At 33.1% G+C, this 21,496-nt stretch overlaps 1 protein-coding gene across 1 annotated transcript in view; it reads left to right on the top strand.

Moving 5' to 3' along the window:
* The window catches only part of LOC129222814 (procathepsin L-like), a gene marked incomplete at its 3' end in the record, with an annotated part of 39,184 nt that extends 19,105 nt beyond the window's left edge, over positions 1–20,079 (top strand). Inside the window, 6 exon segments of the mRNA XM_054857365.1 lie at positions 6,345–6,500; positions 9,431–9,604; positions 11,289–11,412; positions 17,017–17,117; positions 18,206–18,366; positions 19,969–20,079. Coding sequence (XP_054713340.1) covers positions 6,345–6,500; positions 9,431–9,604; positions 11,289–11,412; positions 17,017–17,117; positions 18,206–18,366; positions 19,969–20,079 — 827 coding nt within the window.
* Between the last annotated feature and the right edge of the window lie 1,417 nt (positions 20,080–21,496).

Here is a 21,496-nt window from a genome sequence, read left to right as displayed (position 1 = left end):
ATGTCTAATTTTTAGATTTTTATCAATTTTAATAGAGTTCATTTAACATTAGCTGTTTTTCTCATTTTTCTTTTGTTAGCTACTTTTACACAGTTATATCATTCTGAATTGAACAATATGCATCAGTTGGTGCACAGTCACAAGACCTTTTTCTTTTTTTCGGACCAAAGTTTAATATTTAATCAGGCACTTTTAATATGAATTAAAATTGTTTCATTACTAATAATTGTATGAATATAAAATTTAAAAAAATGAATATTATATATTAATTTGTTACATTTATGATGCATTAATACATTATAAAAATATAGTACATAGTTTTTTAGTTATTTTTATAACGAATGAGCAATATTGCTTTGATTAATATAATTTTTATATTGAAAATACTGTAGTTGGAAAAATAAATATCAAAATATCATGATATTTTCAAAATAAATATCGGATATATATCGTGATATACCTCATGATATATATCGGCAAACCCTGATTATACGCTTAAAGAAATAAAATTGAAGCACACTTTGATGAACACACATTGAAGCACACACTGAATTTAGCATGTTTTGGCATTCCTCCGCCCTTTCAACTCCAATTTATTAGAAATTTTAAAATTCGGGGTTTGTAGCCACACTTTTCCAAATTTTCCAAGTTTTCAAACATTTGAAAATAAAATTGATTTTTTCAAGTATTTTCTTTTTTTGGAACGAATCACGCAATTTTTCGGGAGTTAGGGGCCCCCCCGCATAGCGGTGCCCCTGGCTTGTTTAGCTTATACATAAATCCGGCCCTGGGTGTAGTAATCGAAAGTTGGGCGCCACTGCGTGAGGACATATGAGGTAGTGAGAAGCAAAGGGATGCAAGTGGCAAAATTAAAAATTTAGAGATAACCAGTACAAATAGTAGGTGAATCCAGTGGCGTGGCTACAGTGTTTGCCGCCCGGGGCGGTTTCTCAATTTGCCACCCTTTTGTTGTGAATAGCTAACACTTTAAACTGTGAAGAATGTTGAAATTAAAACTAGATATTTAGTTAAAGAAAAAAAAGCGTAATTATTTTCTACATACTTACAAAAGAGAAAAAAAGAGGGGGGGAGGCCCCACTTGGAGAAAATTGCTAAATTTACATAAAAAATTTCGAATATTGAGGCAGTTTTTGGGAAAGTGAAGAGAAAGGGCAAGTTGGGTTTGCTTTCGATTTTTTTCAAAACTGAAGTCTCTTTAGTGTTTTTTTGTTGACGTTAGGGGATCGGTGTGCACCGCAAGGAAATGTTCCGAAATCAATGTTTTAAAATGCAGCTTAGGCTACTTTGTGGAGAGGTTAAGAAAATCGGGGATGGTCGGATATTCGAAAATTTTGAGCTCTGAAATATGAAATTTTACGCTTTCTTTGGTAACGCCATTGCATGTGTATTCTAAGACAGTTGTAAGCGTTAGGGGAGGAGAGGCAATGAGGCTCCTTACTGAAATATTTTTTTGAATTGAAATTAATTTTAACGGCATCTTTGGTGATTTACTGGATTGGGGAAGGTTCGGCTTCTTTCTTTGAAATTTGCTCAGCACCAAAGTCTCAAAAACGAAATTCTAGGCTATCTTTCGTGACGTTAAATGGTTCCTTTAATATATAATGGCATCAAAAATGTTGTGAAGCCAGACTGCTCTCTAATGGAAACTTTCCGTAATTGACGCCGAACTTTAGGCTTTGTTTGATATTAATGTTAGGAGCAAAAGGAAGCAGAAAGAGACTTCCCTCTCAAAAACTTTCTTCGAATTGAAGTTTATTTTAGGCTATCATTGAAAAGGAAGAATCAGCGAGCTCTCCCACCCACGCACATTCTTATGAGCGAAGTTTTAGGCTATCTTTGGGGACGTTAGGAAAAGTTCTGCGGAGTTCGGCTTTCCTTCGTCGGAAAATGTTCAAAATTGAAGTTTCCAAAACGCAGTTTTAATCTTTGGAGACGTTAGATAAGGGAGGGGGAGGGGTGATTAAGGTATCTTTCTCGGAAAAATTCCGAAACTGAAGTCCTAAAAACGTATTTTAAGCTATTTTTGATCACGTTAGGAGATAAAGCATAGTCAAGGTTCAAATGGTGTTTTCAAAAATTGATATTGAAGAATCAAAGTTTTAAAAACGTAATTTTAGGCTATATGTTGAGACCTTAGAAGAGAGAGAGGATTTTTCTCCAGGAAAATTTTCAGAATTAAAGTCCTAAGCATAGGGGTTAGATAAGGGGGGGGAGGGGTGATTAAGGTATCTTTCTCGGAAAAATTCCGAAACTGAAGTCCTTGAAGAATCAGGACTTGAAGAATCAAAGTTTTAAAAACGTAATTTTAGGCTATATGTTGAGACCTTATAAGATAGAGAGGATTTTTCTCCAGGAAAATTTTCAGAATTAAAGTCCTAAACATAGGGGTTAGATAAGGGGGGGGGAGGTGATTAAGGTATCTTTCTCGGAAAAATTCTGAAACTGAAGTCCTAAAAACGTATTTTAAGCTATTTTTTATCACGTTAGGAGATAAAGCATAGTCAAGTTTCAAATGCTGTTTTCAAAAATTGATATTGAAGAATCAAAGTTTTAAAAACGTAATTTTAGGCTATATGTTGAGACCTTAGAAGAGAGAGAGGATTTTTCGCCAGGAAAATTTTCAGAATTAAAGTCCTGAACATGCACTTTTTGCCATTGTTGTTTGGCTTAAACCACATTGGTTTAAACCATGGTTTAAACTAATTGTTTTTTTTTTTAAACCATGCGGTTTTTTTAAAAAATGTTTTTTTTTTAAAGTCAAAAAAAAAAATCCATTTTACAGGTTTACATTGATTTCCCCACACATATTGAAAAATGTAAAATTCCATTTATGCTAAGTTCCTAGCTAAGTTGCAGAGATAAATACTAAAATTGCTAAGTTGCTTCTTCAAAATGTATTACAAGCTTTAATCGAAAAAATATATTAATACATTTTTTGTTTCATATATGTGCCATAAAGCAGATTTCAGTCAACTTCCATCATTATGCTTAATTTCCATGATTAGTTAAGATTTACTAAGGATTGACTCTTTTATTGTAGATGCAATCCATTATATTGCTCACTCCTGTTGCAGGGGTGTGACATTTTTGCCCATTTATTTGCACTTTCCTGGAATTTTAACTTTGACTTGTAAGGTAATCAACAGTCTAACTTAATTGTTTGCACCTAAAAATTAAGATTTGTTCTGCAAGTGAACACAAATAATATTTTTTCAATCAAATTAAAAAAAAAAGTTTATACTTCATATTATGATACATAATAGTTCCTTATATTATAATGTAGGAAGATTAAAAGATAAATTTTTAAATTCCCAGAACAAAATGCAAATTTATGTGTAAAAATTGATTGAGAAATATATAAATCTTCACATATAAACTACACTCTCCATTGGTGTTTTTTTTTTTTTGGATTCTGTTTGCTCAAAAGATTTTGATTGGCTATACACCTATGCTGCTTTATGACTATTGGGTGCAGATAATTCTTAGTTTCCCCCCCCCCCTTTTTATTCATTGGAATTGTGATTTTGGTATTTGCTTTGCCTTAGCTAACCTGTGCAGTTTACAAAAGTTACTTACTCATATTGTTTTAAAACCAATGTCTAATTCTGGTAGAAAAAAAGACCTAATCTCGCTTTCATTTGATGAAATCAAAAATGAAGCCAGTATTTCGTATCATAAAGGGTCTATATATACAACCAAGTTGTTCAGTCAAGAAAGAAACTGATAATGATTACAAGTCAACCGACCCAGAGAAGAAGCTTCAAGACGTTGGCTTAGTGACTGAAACAGATACTTCCAAAGTTGTTGATAGACAAAAAATTAGGAGAGAAAAGAGCCAAAAAAGAAAAGATCTGCAAAGTGGCATTAAACAAGACTCCGTTCGGGGTATTTATTTTGTCAGAAGAAAAGATGATACTTTATATATAGATATGATTGAATCAAAGCAATTTCGGCGAACAGTGAAAGAAGAGCATTATTCTATTATCAAAGAACATGATTCCGTTTATATTGGCCACGTGTCTCCAAACTCTGGATCAGCCAAAGACATAGTGAATAGCATTGTTTCATATCTAAATGAACAAAGAATTTCACTGGATGATTTAGCCATCGTAGGTTGCGATGGTACTAAAATCAATTCTGGGTGGAAAAGTGGCGCGATTCGTCAATTTGAAAATTATATTGGACGACCATTGCAATGGGCTATTTGTTTATTATATTTCATTGAGTTGCCTTTTCGCCAGCTTTTTCAGTATTTGGATGGTAGAACAACTGGCCCAAATTCCTTTTCTGGACCAATAGGAGAACAACTCAGAGGTTTCGAAAAACTGCCAGTAATAGATTTTCAAGCAATTGACTGTACAATTCCAGATGTAAACTGAAAGTGCTTGAGCAAGGATCAAAGTATTTCGTATCATAAAGGGTCTATATATACATGCATACTAATATGTTAATCAAGTCAAACATTTCAATCAATATTTCCCCGCTGAAATCTATTTTAATTACTTAATTTAGTTACAAGATTTTGTTCTAATTTCTTTCATTAATCAAGAAATTAGGTATAATGTGACTATTGAATAACTGTTAATTACATGGAACCTTAATTACCTTCCGAAAATTAATAGTTTTTCTCGCAAATAGTATTTAAACCAGAAAAACCCGGTTTAAACCAAAAAAAACCTGGTTTAAACCAAAAAAAACCGGTTTTTTTACCAACCCTGCTTTTTGCCTGTGTTTGCTACGTTAGAGGTAAAGACAAGATTCGGGGATCTACCCAGAAATTGTTAAACATTGAGGTTCAAAACCGTATTTCTAAGCTATCTTTGGTGATATCAGGAAAAGAGAAAGAGGTGAAAGATTAGAGAGCTCTCCGGCCTAAAAACATTTTGAAGCTATCTTTCAAGCAGTTAGACTACAGAGTGGAGCTGGGAGAGGTTCCCAACCGGAGATATTTGAAACTGAATACGCTAAAAAACAATTTTAGACTATGCTTGGCCAAGTTGAGGGACCAAACCAAATATTAAAAAATGAAATTCGCTCACCTTCCATAAGAAATAGACTAATATGTGATCCAAAGTTGTCTAATAGATTTTTATTTTTAAAAGCGAAAAACAGAAATCCCTTTTACTTTTGAAAAAAACTCTTATAATGAATGAGAAATCTAAGTAAACCCTGCAACATATAAAGTCACCCGTGTGATAAGCAATAAATTGTTTTGTTTCGTGTACCACTTTTCACCCCCCCCCCCCCTCCCTTTCTTACTCTTGTCACCATTTTCTTAAAGTTAAAAAAAAAAAGTTATGTTCCACTAGGAACTTTTCAAGAATCTCTCTTAAAACTCAGTGTTAACTCTTTCTTACAGTGAAAAGTGGAAAACTTCATTGTTTTCTTCCTCCTGGAGTTAACTTCTACAGTCTAAAAAACATTGGTCCCATGACTGCCCACTGCCGGCCCCTCAGAAACAAAACAAGGAATTGTACTGATATGCTATCAAGGGAGACTTTTGAAAGTATTTTAAAGAAATCAGAAAGTATTGTGTGCAAGTAATTTTAATCTGGTAGTGATACAAAAATTTTACAATTCGAAGATTTTTTTTTTTTTTTTTTGCCTGCAGTAACAGATTAAAACTATAATTTATTTATTTGTAAAATACATTTTTTTCCACATCAAAAGAGTTAATTTGCCGCCCGTTGAAATGTGCCACCCAGGGTGGACCGCCCCCTCCGCCCCTCGCTAGCTACGCCACTGGGTGAACCTCTCCTCTGAATTGGGGCAAGAGATTGTACTAGTAGCCCTGGTAGGTGCTGCTGTACAGCATGATTTAGAAAAAAATTTCAACGAAAGCCTAACTCTGATCTTTAAACGCGTTTTGCTCGAAACTTAAAATAGTCCAGTTGCATCCCTTTGCTTCTCACTGCCTCATACGACCTGTGTTATTATTATTATTATTTTTTAAAGAGACTGTTTTGGAGACTATGTTTCATATTTCAGGCTATTTCAGCAACTATTTGTATCAGCAGAAGTCTGGCAGCCCTGGTATCATAACAATTACCGATTTTCCAGCTTTAGCGATAACATTGTCCATATGTGCTAATATTTGGCTCTTTCAAAAAAATAATTTACCACATCTGGAGGAGAAAAAATAATTTCTTAGTTCCAGAAAGTTTGCCGCTTAATGAAGCTCTATATTTGCTGAAAATCTAAGTGAACCAATTATAAGATTACTTAATCAGTGGAATACAAAATTCACCGAAATACAAAAGTGATGGTTAATTTTTGTCTCACCTATTTTCTTGTTGAAGTTAGTAATGACTATTATATTTCAGGAGAAATACAATAAAGTTTACCCAGAAGTCGAGGAAAACGCTAGAAGATTGATTTGGGAAAGTAATGTCCAACTAATTTCCAGGCACAATTTAGAAGCTGAACTTGGTCCAGACACTCATACGTATCAATTAAGACTCAACAAGTTTTCAGACATGGTAAATATTTTCTTTGTGTTTGTAGTTTATTCGTCCTAGTTCGAATTACCTTTGAGAAATTCCGTTTAAAAACTAATTGTGGAGTACATGCTTGTATTATTATCTCTCCCTTGAGCAGCGTTTCTCGTCTTTTCAGCATCTGCAACCCAATCTACAATCTGAATTTTCATCCCCCCCCCCCCTCCCTTCTTCTTCATAAAATAACATGAATTAATCGATAATTCTAGAAAAGACGAAAGTCCAATTAAAATCAATAGGGCTTAAACCCTTTCTAAAAACATGGATTCAAATTATAATGCATTTTAATCACGTTCGCCGATGTATATCGATCGATATGTATCATGATATATATCACGATATATATCATGATTAGACCCTTCAGCGAAATTACGACCTCAGCCTCAGCTAAAAATGCTCTGTCAAAAACTGTTTTTCAAACCAAATGAGCCGTTAGCAGCAAAAGTGGTGGAAGTCAATGAAACACCTACACCACTTTAGCTGTTAACAGCTCTCAGGGGTGTTTGTGATCCGAAAGTTTTGGGTTGCTGTTTCCGAAAATTTTGGGTTGTCAACACATTCTAAAACTGAAAAATTATTTATCAAAAAAAGGGAAAAAAATGTCATGTTTTTTTTCCAATGATTTAAGTGATCTTTGTGTGCATATTTGAACAGTTTTTACGGGGGATTGGGATGGAGCTTCCTTGCAGTGTTCGAAAATTTCACTGTCTCTCATTTTTATTTCTTCAGAAAATTTTACTTGAGTCCCCGATCACCCCTGGCACTCAATGTATGCTCAGACTTCCATTCGTGACACATCACTTTGCTTTTAGCAAAAGTAGCACTTTACAAAATTCAATATCCGTTTAAATTTCTAGCACGATTTCGCATCGCCCCACCGCTTAGCTTTTAACCTTAGGTTTACATATGAAAGACTGGATGCCATATCAGGGAAGGATCGCACTGTACTGCTTTCACGGAAAAGACAGTCAACAGGTAAACGAAGAAATACGCCATTTAGCGAGATCTATCATGCATTTGACTTGGGCATAGTGATGAAAAATACCTGGGTATTTATTTTTAGTTGTAAATACCCAGGGTATGTACCCGGGTAAATACCCAAAATGGGTATTTACCCGGGTATTGATTTCAAAAATTTATATTCAACTAAAATACTTTTCTGCATGTATTCCACTATGTATATATACAGGGTGTTTTGTTTTAACCTTCAAGACCTCTATTTTTGCAACCGTTAGTCCCAGATTTACCCTTCCAATTGCAAAAATGTTCAAAATCAGATGCAGACTTAAGATATTGAAAATTTAAAGTGAAAATAAAAATGAGTAAAAAAATACAAATTTTAACTTTATACACGGGCGCCAGGTCCTCTGACTTATATTTAGGGAAATAATCTCCATTGAAAAACAATTCCAACAAAAAAAGTTTGACATTAGAACGACCGTTTGTGAGCGGTTTGTGTTTAGCAGCGTTTTGTGACTTACACCACTTTACACTCGCCGTCAGTAACATTTTTTTGGGGGAAAATATAGCAGTTAATGAGTGTTTATATAAAATATGTGTGCAAAGTGTGGTTTTTCAAATTGTTCGAGGTTTTGCAGCGTGTTTTGCATATCACGGCATAACATTTGCATGAATTTTTGAATAGAAATAAAAAAAATGTAAATAACTTGTGTTTTTAACTTAGCCAACCTATCATTCTTCTGAAAGGGTAATAAGTTCCAATCTCATCTTCTGCATGGTCCCTTAAAACTTTCAATTGGAGTATCTCCTTGAGTTTTGATTGCACAAATGTCAAGTTTTTTTGTGTCGGTAAGTTTTAAATGCAGATCACTTCTCTAAATATAAGTTAGGGGACCTAGGGTCATATAAAAAGTTAAATTTTGGTGTTTTTGACTCATTTTTATTTTTGCTTCAAACTTTCAAAATCTTTATTCTGCATCTGATTTGAAATATTTTTGCAATTGGAAGTATGCATCTAGGACTAACGGTTGCAAAAATAAATGTCTTGCAGGTTAAAACAGAACACCCTGTATAAACAACCATATACAAAACAATACATTTTCCCCTAAAATTTGTATTTTGATCACATATGTAAAGAATTATTTTGTGAAACAACTCAGGAAGCTAATATGATATTCACATTAAATGTGTTGGATATGCCTAATCAATGTTGATAGCCAAATTTCACATATAAAAAGCTATTCTGCAAAAAGTAAAAAGCTTAACTGGTTACAAAAAAAAAAAAAGCAAACATCTTCTCCAATTATGGCATTGAAAAGAAAGATTCTTTGGTTCACGATATATTTCTTTCATAATTTCATAAAGTCTTTCAATAAAAAATATTATAAACTGTGTAATACATATGCAAGTATCAGTTTTACCAATTATTTCATATTTAGATTTTTTTTAAAAATTTCTCCTTCACTTTTTGCATTTTTTTCTAAAATACCCAGTTTTTGGGTATTTACCCAGGCCTTGGGTAAATACCCGGATAAATACCCAAAAAATATTTACCTACCCGCTGGGTATTTACCCGATCCACATCACTACTTGGGCAAGAACAAAATTGGTACCAAGAAGACTGCGAATTTGATTTTTTTTTCCCCCAGAGGGAATTCTCATAAGTAGCAAAGCGGCATACCTTCTGGCAACCTGTTTATATACTTTCGGTCTACCTTTTCCGCGATCACGGTATAGGTCTGCAAAAGACGAATCCGTCAAACGCTTCCCCATCGGAAAGAGAGGTTAAAAAAAAAATTTACATTGTGATAAACTGACATAATATTTTTTAACTCTTACATTCCATCCTCTTTTATATGAGAGAGAAAAAAATTGCTCACTTTTTGTTTTGTTATTAGTAGCGTTTACAATTCTCTCTTTTCGAAATCTCTATTGATGCTGTACCATTCCAGACTGTGTCGGAATTGAACAAGTACAGGAAATGTCTCCGAAGCAACGCAAGTCTACTCAACTGGAATGATGATATAGAAACTTTTAAGAATCCATGTGGAAAGAGCTGTCGTTACACTTTACCATCATCTGTAGATTGGAGAGATAAAGGATTTGTTACTTCTATAAAAGATCAGGTATGGTATATTGATTACTTATGTATATTTTGTTTTTGCTTACGCTTGCTGACTCCGGATCTAATCCTCCTCCAGATTTGCACTGGCATCCGAAGCGAGAAGTAAGTACTACACGTTGCTGTGGGCCTATAAAATATAAACACGGAGAAGAACTGCTTCTGAATCCATCAATACATTCATTCAACAGAGTGTAATTGATTTTAAAAAAAAACCCCTTGACCTTTGATGAGTTCATTTATGTTTAACTTGAATGAGGAGAAGTTTCTTAGATTGGTGCAAGGCTAGTAATCATTATTTGCGAAGCAAACGGGCTTTCTTCACTTTGATTTTAACAAATGGTATTGTTTACTGTTATAAATTCTACTAGAAGCTCGATACAGATCACTTATTTTGAAGTTTTATTGTGAATAACAGCATGATGGACGGACAGTGTTGTAGACTAAAATAGTCGGACATTAATCGAGCAATAGATTCAAAACGATCATAGTAGATGTTTTCTTCCACTTATTTTCTTTATTTTCTTTTTCTTTCTAAATATATATATATATATATATATATATATATATATATATATATATATATATATATATATATATATATATATATCAAACGTGAAACTTTTTTGCGCGAAAAGGAGCCATTCGTAGCAATGTCTGTAGGGGCGCCCCGATGGGAGGTCACGAAAGGTCACTGTGACCTTCCGAAAATTGACAAATTTTGTCTGACGATTCGACAAAATTAATCATCGAAATTTGGAGTTCCATTCGACAAGATTATCATTCGGCGAAATTTGGAGTTCCATTCGGCAAAATTTGAGGCTCCAATCGGCAAATTAAGAATTCCCACCCTCCCAAAAATTTAAGTTCGGGGCCCCTGATTATCTGGGTATACTTTTGCATGAAAATTGATGTCGTCGCAGCAATGGTTACTAAAAAACCACTTTATCAAATTAAAGAAAAGTCAATTGAGATATATGCTTTTAATTTTTCATTTCCTTTGTTTGTACAATTTCACTAAATTATAATTTTTTTAGATTTACTTTTTACCTTTAGTTGAATCCATTTCTTGGAGAAGATAAAAGGAACAAATTTCAGTGACTCATTAATGGGGTCGTTTTCAAAATTTTAAAAGTAGTATTTCTTTCTGAAAGAGCATGCTTAAAAACATAGGATCTGACCATTTTTTGATAAATTTGTTTACGTTTAATATTTAAAAAAAAATCTTTAAATCGGAGTGCTTTCATTGTTTACGGCTTCTGCCAATGACATCACAAATGATGAAATGCTCAGTGTTGCCATTCAGAGTGCAAAATATTTAATTCGCATCTTTACTCACGTGTATTGGCAACGATATGGTTGATAGCAAGCGTAGAGCGCAATTGTAATTCGCTGCTTGATTATCATAACGTGGAAACACGGTACAAAGATGCGGCAAAGTGCATTATTTGTGACGTCATCAAGACCCCGCCTTGTTTGAAAAATAGGACATTTTAAAAAATTAATTTAAAAAAACTGTTGGGAAAATGAAAGTATTTTCAAGGTCCTTGTTATTATTATTTTTTTTTCTTTTGCTCATTCTATCCATTTCAATGACTAAAAGTAGTACTTTTGACTGAAGGAAACCACTCCATTATATTGTATTGTATTTTGCTCTGCTTTTTTTCGCATTTATTATTTTTTTAAAGGGTGACTGCGGATCTTGCTGGGCCTTTTCATCGACTGGTGCTCTGGAAGGACAAACAAAAGCCAAAACTGGGTCCCTGGTATCACTTAGTGAGCAGAATCTTGTCGACTGTTCGGAAAAACAAGGTAAGTCATTGTTAAAGGCTACGTATTCGCAGTTGCGTGCCAAGGGATTGGCAGGAGTGCCTCTCGCCAGGAACGCAACAGCGACGGGGGCGGCAATTTGCCAAGATTGTTTGGAAAAAAAATATGATTTTTAAGTAAAATTAAAACTTTTTATATTTTTCTTAGAATAATTAGTTTGAATGGAGCTAGGAGGCGAAAAGAACAATAACTAATGCTTAAAAAAGAGAAGAATCTTTCATATTATGCAGGGTGGCGACAGAGAAGGGAAATCAGGGAGATCGGGGAAAAGTCAGGGAACTTTATTAATCAGGGAAAAGTCAGGAAAATATCAGGGAATTTTGAAAAAATAAAAAAAATCAGGGAAAATTGATTTTATGAAGAAAAAAAATTTTTTTTTTTGCTTTACAAAATTAATTACTCTAATTCCCTACGCATTTTCCGCCAATTATCTGTTCAAAAAAAAAGTAAAATTAATGAAGTGCGATTATACGCTGTCGCATATTTGTGCATCTTTTTTCCTCAACGTCAAAGTATTGAATCTTACCTATTAACCACAGGATGAACTTCATAAGATTGCTTCTGTGTCTGTTAGGTTGTTTATTTTACCTAGCTTGAAATTTCCTTTTACGCTTTCAATACTACGTAAAATAAACAACCATACAGGCAAAGAGGAAGCCTTCATTAATGCCTTAGCTCCTTTGCCTTTACTCCATTGTCTCGAAGTAATTAGCGTACTGTAATCACGATATCAAGAAGAAATCTTTGGTTTTTGAATTAATACTATAAAAGCTTAAAAGTTATTACTTCTTCGCGTTTTTAATTTAATTGCTAAAATTGAACCTTCAATTAAAAAAAAAACTTACCGCAGATTATAAAGGTTTTCTTTTCTTCAGACTTAAGTGATTCTTTAATTTTATAACCAAATTGTGTTCTTCTTTTATATATTTTGAAATTAACTAATTGCCTTTTTTCTTTCTTTTCTTTTCTTTTTTTTTTTTTTTTTTCCTTGCATTTCAAAGTTGTTTGTTACAAAAGCAATCTAAGATTTTTTTTCGTTACATACTGAAATCATTTCAAATAGAAATAACTTGTGTACTTAAGTAAATATCTTTATTTTTTATTGTTAAAAAATGCTGTATTCATTCATTAAAACCTATGTTCTTGATTAGAGAAAAGCTCCCTATGAATGGATGTCAAATGGTTTCATCTGTTCTGAATAAATATGTCAATTAGTTATATAAGAATAACTACATTACTTCTATCCTTTTACTATTACTTGTTATTCTTGCAACAATGATTATACTGTTTGAAAACTTAGTTCAAAATAATTTCAATTATTTTTTAGTTTTTTCATAATTACACATATGTTTTTAAGAGTAATTTTAATAGTTTCTTAAAATTCTTATGCTAAGTGGTATCTGGAAGTAATTATTTATTTATTTTTAATTTTCTATAATATTTCCATGTAGAAAAATTTAATATACTGTTTTGTAGGGTTCCCCCCCCCCCAAAAAAAATTGTATGTTTTTGATTGATATGTTTTTTTAACCATTTTATTAAAAAAGTAGTATCTTTTTAAAATATATCTTTAGTTCAACAACTTTACACAACTTAAAACGTTTAAAGTACTGCATTTTAAAACAAACATACAATGGATTTCAAGTAGAGCAAAGAAAGAAAACCATTATCATTGGTAACGTAAATCAGGGAAATATGGTGAACTTAATCAGGGAAAAGTCAGGGAACTTTTTTTCACAGTTCCTGTCGCCACCCTGTTATCGCACATTGCCTGGCTCAGCGTAATACTTCTACACAGCAGTTGTGTATTTGGGAGGGGTAAGGGACAGCTTTGCCCTCCATGTAATCCATCTTTTTCGAAAAGAGGGCGCATTTTACCTTTCGAGGGAGAAAGGAATATTTTGAGACAATTTCAAATGGGATATAAATAGGTTATCTATTACAATTTAAAAGGAAGAAAACTCCGCCCGCAAATGTTACCTAAGATCGTATAAAACTGAGTTTTTTAACGGACAGCTAAAAAAACTGCTTGACAGGGTTCGTACGGGTCATGGAAATCCTGAAAAGTCATGGGAAAAAAATAAGCGAATTTCAGACCTGGAAAAGTCATGGAAAATTGAAATTTTCATTGAAAGTCATGGAAATTTATTTTAGGTCATGGAAAAATGTCTTGGACAAAGAGAAAGTAACAGTAACTAAAGGAGCATTAGAAATCTTGAATGAATTGTAATAGTATATCACATAAAATTTATTAAAAGTGGAAAATTGAACGATCCCAAAATCAAATCTGAATTTTGAAATCTCATTTCATCCACTTCTGTCGCAGCCGCTTGCCTTTTTTTTTTTTTTTGCGATGTGATTTTACTGCTTGGACATTGATTATTTTGAATTTACTGTTATTTTCGACACTTCTTGTGTTTCATATTCTGTTGTAGCGAAATTTCACGTTCTTAGTTTTGCCACGCCCACTCAAAAAAAAAAAAGCAATTCAATTGCATCCGAATTTGATTCAATCACTCGTAAGAACTTTATTATTAAACTTATTAGAATTTATCTTAATTTGTTGAAGGTTTTAGAAAATAAAGATCTTTAGTCAGGCGATGGAATACAGAAAAAGAGAAATTCTAATACTTTAAAAACAGTAGTACCCAACATACGGCCCGCAAAACTAATCCATGCGACCCACTGCTACGCTCAATGTCAGGAATCAAACATGTTTTGTAGTTTCTGCACCTATTAATTTATATGCATTTGAAAATGTGCAAATAAGTAAACAAAACAAGTATACTTTTGAATCAGAAGATTGATTCATTACTAAATGTTTTTTTCATAAAAGATCTTATTTAGAAACATAAAAAACTAAACTATGTGGCTTTGTTCAATAAGTTACCGCCCTTGAGCCAGGCTAAGGCGGAAATACATGAAATACACCTCCAGCTCAGTCATTTCCAGCCGAGGACTGCAGTTTTGTGCTTATTAGCACGGCATTGCTTCGGTCATTTGTCTGGTCTGCTAATTCTATATTAACTACCAGTTTGTTTGGCACTCTTTGCTTCCTTAAGAGGTTTCCCATCTCCAGCTCAGTCACTTTCCTATGCCGGGCTGTTGAGTGCTAATAAGCACGAAACTGCAGTCATCGGTTGGAAATGACTGAGCTGGAGGTGTATTTCATGTATGTGGCTTTGCTTTAAAGAACCAAAATACTGTCAAGTATCGTGGATGATTAAATGCACTGTTGACACTAAAAGGCAACTTTTGAAGCAAATTTATTGAAACTTAGTGATGATTCATTCAACCTTTGTCCCATTCAATATCATTCTGCCTGTTTATAAATAAAATATCAGACATTTAAGCATCATTATATTCGTTTCACTGCACTTTACGTAAATTTATATGATGAAGACAAATAAGAATAGTTTAGTTTTTAAAGTGCACACCTAATATTTTTTACATTACGAGTAAGTGCTTCAAAGGGGCTGTGGTATTCATGTAGATGTTTTGCTAATGCTCATTTCCAAAAATTATCAAGTTTGAGATTGAATAGTGCTATTCTCTTCGAGTAAAGAGGTCATGAAATTTTTCATTAAAGTCATGAAAAAGTCTTGAAAAAGTCATGGAATTTTTTCATCCAAATAGAGTATGAACCCTGGCTTGAGGAAGCTTTCCCCCCTCTTTTGTCTGCAGAATTTAAGGTTATCTTACATTTTGGCTTCAATTTTTAAAATTCCCCGTAGCAGGGTTGGCAAAACCCGGTTTTTTTTTTAAAAAAAAAGCCCTTGGACCCAGGGTTTTTTGGGTTTTTTTAAATGAAACTCAAAAAAACCAACTAAGGCTGGGTTTTTTTTAAAAGAAATGTGGGTTTTTTTGTCTTTTTTTTTTTTTTTTAGAGAAAATGTGGGGTGCTTGTAGCATATTGTAACGAAAGTATATGGACAAAGCACAAAAATTGTCTTGGGGTAAAAAAGCTGGAAAATTCAGCGTTTTCTGAAGAAAAGTAAAAAAGACGACAAAACCCAAGAATGGTGAAGTTTCAGATTTTTTAGTTTCCATGATTACCAACAGTTAGGGCAAAGTTACTTCTCGAGTGATAAAATCTATTGTTTGTTTTTAATTCCTTTTTTTTTTTTTTTTGCATTTTACTTTGTTGTATTTCATTTTGTCATGCAAAACTACTGTAGAACCTCAAGTAGTAGTAAATCCCTTTTTACTGAATTCCAGCTTAATCAAGACATTTCTTTGAATTTTATGTTGCCTGTTTTTTTTATTTCTGTGTACAGAGTAAGAAATATTAAACTTTTTTGTAAGATAATAAAAATACCGTACATCCTATTCTGTTTTCTGTCCGACCGTTTGTAAAACCTGTTAATTTCTAAAAGAAAATATGCCTTGTTTATTCGAGATTTGTGATGTGTTGGTTTGCAGAAAATAATTCACATGAAAGCCTTTTAGCTAGAGTAGTTTCCTCTGTACAATCTACAAATACTGAGAAAATCAGACGTGACATGACTTAGTCAAGATAATTTGAGTTATTTACTGACCAGTTAAAGAAAAATGTTAAATACATTTATTTAAAATCTTGAAGTATTTTTAAATGCCGTTAAGAGTTAAGAAATACTATTAAAGTTCAAAATTCATTTTTTATGTCCATTGTATGTGGTATAAGAACAAATAAAAAAGAACTTTAAATTGTGTAAGTATTTAAATTAATTAATTTTTTTAAAAACTTCTACAAAAATTTTAAAAAACCCATAAGTGGGCTAAAAAATGTTTTTTTTTTTTTTTTTTTCAATTTTTTTTTTTTAAACCCATTGGGTCCAACCCAATCGGGTACCAATCCGGCCAACCCTGCCCCGTAATAGAGCCCCGAAAATTCCTCCCCATACCTTGATTGAACTTCAGCTAAGATTTTCATTTTAATTCAAACCTCTGTCTGTTTGACTAGTTCTCTTTTCTTTTTCGTGAAGACGATCGCATGCTCATTCAGAATATCCGCTTTGACTATCCCTAAATTGAATTCGTCAAGTTTTGTCAAAACGAAGGCACTGACGACGTATGCTTGTCGCGTAATTTAAAAACGGTTAGACGTTAGGAATATTTAAATTCATGAAGTTAATTACACTGTTCACTGTGAATCTCACTTTTCAACTGCGCTTTGTACGTGCATACGTACTGTCTACCCACAGATTTTATAGAAAGGCAAACATCCGGTTTTCAAACCGAAATGGAAGCATCTATTAGTTTTTAGGGATGTCAAGGTTTGTAGATGTATGCTAGACTTTTAATTTAGCAGTCTCACTCAAATGAGCGGAACACATGCATCTAATCTTTACTTTTCCCCTCATTCAGATAGACTCGTCTTAACTGGACGTTTACCAATTCCATACTAACCGTGGTTGGAACAGCATGCGTGCATTCATCTGGAGAAACTTAATTGACTATGTTTGGATCAACAAATTTCAATTGTTGTGATTTTTGACGATATTAAAACTTTCGCAAATAAGGCAGTCCAAATATTACGTTGCAAATGAATGTTTAAAACTGCATTTTGTGAACTATTATTTTATGAAGTGTATTACTTTTAATCAGGCAACCAAGGTTGTGATGGAGGATGGATGGAGTACGCATTTCAGTACGTCATCGATAATGAAGGCATTGATACAGAAAAAGCGTATCCCTATAAAGCGAGGGTAAGTATTTTTATGATTAGTGAGTGTACAGGTACTTAGATATACAGATTCAGCAAGAAATAAGTCTCACTTCTAGAATGCGTTCTATTGGTTCAAAAGTCATGAAATTTGAACTATGGATATTTTAAATAATTCGCTTGAGAATCATTTAATATATAATTGAGAATTATTAATATTTTTAGTTCAAAAAGTTACCGATGTGTGGCGCTGTGCACAAAAAACATCAACAAGAAAATTGCTCAAAATGGTGCCCATCCCATTTGACAATGTTCCCTAATTGGATAATCATGTTCTCTAACGCTGATCTTTTGTCTTCTGTTTCCCATTTTATCCTTTCTTTACTCCGCTTTTCGAAAAATATTTTTAGGGCTGCTGTTTTTGAGAAAAGTACTACTATTTCCTGAAATGAAGAAAACGAAAAAATGAGCTTTGTGTCTCTGGAGAAGTACAAATTTCTCCAGCTCCAACTTGAAAGTTTCGTTTTTGTTTCCGTTATACATAGTCCACACTAATTCACAGTCCACATGTTCCGTCATGCTGGATCATGCTACTGCACAGGAAAAAAAAAATCAATAAATTCCGTCTACTTGCCAAAATTTGAAAATTTTAGAATTAATTTAAAAATTGATGATTTTATTCCAAAAAACATGGTTTGTTCAAAATCCATATGGAGCAAAGCTGGAAATTTTCAGCGGATCTGAAAAAAGAAGATAGAGAATGAAGAAACTTTTTGGTCTCCATTTTCGAGGAAATAGTCTCCTATTAGCGACTGGTGACCGCTAATCTAGAGCTTTAGTAGCAGTCGCTCTACTGCTCCAGTATATTCATGTCTGGAACCGACGAGAGACCATGTCCTCCTAGTCAGAAACTAAAGGCCTGTCCTTTGAGGGGACTCGGAAACGCAGTATTGTAAATTTTATAAGTTATAAAGAGGGAGGAGGTCCGAGACGACCAAAATCTGGGCCCTGTGATCCACCAATACGCTATACTCAAACAACTGCTGTCATCTGTGAGCTAGGTAAATACCCCAAATTTGCTTACACTTGACACTTTTAATTCAATTTTCATAACGGCATTATGTTTTTCAGAAGAAGCATTGTAAATTCGTGAGATCTGGAGTTGGATCCAACTGCACTAAATACATGAAAATAAAACAGGGAAACGAGATCGACCTGCAAGCTGCTGTTGCAAATGTCGGGCCAATCGCAATTGCAATTGATGCTAGTGGTGACAAATTTATGTCTTACAGGTGACGTATTTCGTAGTAATACTATGTATTTCCTTTTTGTTAAGTTAGGCAAGAGTTCCGTTACTTTGGGTAGCTATCATATTTTTGGCGGCTCTAAAATCAAAATGAACTGCAGTAAAATCTCATTATTGTAGCGAAAATCAATACATCGACATGTCCGGATACTGCCAATGGAGTTGTTTCCTTCAGTCAAACGTAGTACTTTTAGTCACTGAAATTGATAGAATAAGCAAAAAAATTTTTTTTCATTTTCTAACAGTTATTTTTTAATTATTTTTTTTAAATGTCCGATTTTTCAAACAAGGCGTGGTCTTGATGACGTCACAAATGATGCTCTTTGTACCGCGTTTCCACGTTATGATAATCAAGAAGCGAATTAAAATTGCGCTCTACGCTTGCTATCAACAATATCGTTATGATGCTCTTTGTACCGCGTTTCCACGTTATGATAATCAAGAAGCGAATTAAAATTGCGCTGTACGCTTGCTATCAACCATATCGTTACCAATACACGTGAGTAAAGATGCGAATTAATTATTTTGCTCTGTGAATGGCAGCATAGAATGGCATTTCATCATTTGTAATGTCATCGGCGAGAAATGTAAACAAAGAAAGATCACCGATGTAAGTAATATTTTAAAAATATTAAACTTAAAAAAATTATTTAAAAAGTGGTTAGATCCTATGTTTTTAAGCATGTCCTTTCAGAAAAAAATACTTTTGAAATATTAGAAACGACCCCATTCTCCCGATTCATTCTCGAGACTCCGAAATGTTTTGCCTTCTCCCGAACTCCCTAATGAAATACACATCTCCCGAATTTTCATAAAAATAACGAAACTTCACAAAGAAGGAATTTTTTAGAGATTTAAATTTAAAGAAAGTACCGACGGTAAAACGATCGAGATCTCAAACCGAACCATTTTCAGACACAAGTATGTAAATTGTAATTTGGGAATTTTCAAAACACATATTTATTTTATTTTCCTTATTTTTAGAAACTTGTTTCCGAAAATAATTTGTAAAACGTTCCTGACTTTTCCCTAAATTTCTAATTTTTTTTTATTGCTGCAAGGAATGTTTGTAATCACTTATGAGAGAGAAAAAAAAAATGCCGTTTTCATTCAAGGCTTAACGCAAGCAGATTTTACATTAAAAAACGAGGTTGTTTGTGCAAAATCAAATTTTTCAAGAAAAACTTTTATGTAAATGAATTTAATATGATATAAATGCTATTTGAGAAAAATGTAAGAATACATTAAAAACTATTTTTTGTAACTGGCGACTAGTTTGGAGACTATTTTTCATATTTCTGGCTACTAAAATTACTATTTTTAGTAGCGGGAGCCCTTATTCTATCGCTATACGTGCGCTTTTGCTGGACTATATCTTTCAACTGTAAGCTACATCAACTGCATTGATAAAAAGGTTCCTTCTGAGCAATAATTTCAAATTTTGTTCTTTATTCAAGTTGTTTGTCTTATTACAAGTTAGTGTTTAATTCGAGCAATAAACAGCGTCACCAGTAAAAAAAAAGATGTTTCTACTGTGTTTTCCAATCTTTTGTAGTTTATTTTTATCATTTAATTATTTTCTTTATAGCAAAGGAATTTATTTTGACAAAACGTGTACTTCAACTGAGTTGGATCATGCGGTTTTGGTTGTAGGATATGGATCTGAAAATGGAAAGGATTATTGGATTGTTAAAAACAGGTATTTTTAAAATTTAAACCTCGTTGAAAGTTTACTTTATGAAAATTCATATTTTTTTTTTCAATGGCGAACATTTCTCAGGCCAAAAGTGTTTGTAATCCGAAATTTCCGAAAACTTTGGGGTGCCGTTTCTGAAAATTTTGGACTGATAACACATTCTAAAACTGAAAAATTAAAAAAAGAAAAAATGGAAAACTTAAATTTTTTTTAATGATTTCAATGATTTTTGTATGCAAATTTGAAGAATTTTTACAAAGGGGGGGGGGCGGTGAGCTTTCTCATAGTTTCTGAAAATTTCACATTTAACGGCTTCAGAAAATTTTACTTGAATCTACTATCACTCCTGGATCAGAGTGGGTGCCGCGGGGGGAGGCAAGGGATGTCGCGAAATATCTACTGTATCTTTTTACAGATTACAGTCAGACCCTGATTAAAAGAATTCATCGGGACCGAAACTTTTATACGTTAAATCGGGGTGTGAATTTTTTTTTAATTGCACTTCCTTTATCCAAAACCCCTAATAAGCAACTGCGCAAGAATATCCATAATTAGAAAGTGTACACTTTTTATTCAGCATTCCACGACTTATTACACACTAGTTAATTTGAAATTTTAAACTACTGAGTAATAAATGTTTGACAATTTTCTTTATACTTGACTCGAAATAGTTCTGTTTTGACTTTATGGAGAGAAGAAAATACTGTGTCATTTGCAGCCTGCTGCATAAGATATGTTTTTAGTTTCCAAGCCATGTAAAAAAGCATTTGAAAAGTAAGTTTTAATGATAGTTTCATTATCGCTTTTTACATCAGAATCACTTCGTTGCTTGCCCCCTCTCCCGTCAAAAATTGCTGATTCCAAGAAAAGTCTTTTTCTGCTTCGGAAAATATAGATATAACATTCGGAAAACACCTACCAAACTGAAATTAACGAAAAAAAATCGGCTATTAAAATAATTCGTAAATTCGTAGTTTATTACTCGGTAAATTGGGGTTTTTGCCTTCATTTTCGTAGGGTAAAAAGAAAAATTTGTTAAATAGAGGTTCGTTAAGTCAGGGTCCGACTATATGTATAATAGAAACAGCCTTTGAGGGTGCCGTAATAGTATAATTCTAATTGTTCAAATGGTACCTTTAATGGGAAAATTTTGATAGCCTCTGGCATAGATGGTTTATCTTTTGGTCATTGCTTTATGTATCATGATATAGCCCTTTTTTTTCGTATGATTTTTAATATGAAAAAAAAATGTAAAAAAAATTGAAAAGGTAGACTGAATTGTAGGCAAATTTTCAGAAACCCTGAGTAATCACCTGGCTGTAATCTTTGATTTGTCAGAAACAAGTTGAATATATTTTTTTTATAACATGAATTTCAAAGCTTTTTTTTTTTTTTTTTTTTAATTGCTAGCATTATTTTT

The sequence above is a fragment of the Uloborus diversus genome, chromosome 5, assembly GCF_026930045.1.
Source record: "Uloborus diversus isolate 005 chromosome 5, Udiv.v.3.1, whole genome shotgun sequence".
Classification (NCBI taxonomy): Eukaryota; Metazoa; Arthropoda; class Arachnida; order Araneae; family Uloboridae; genus Uloborus; species Uloborus diversus.
This window is presented reverse-complemented; position numbering and strand designations above follow the sequence as displayed.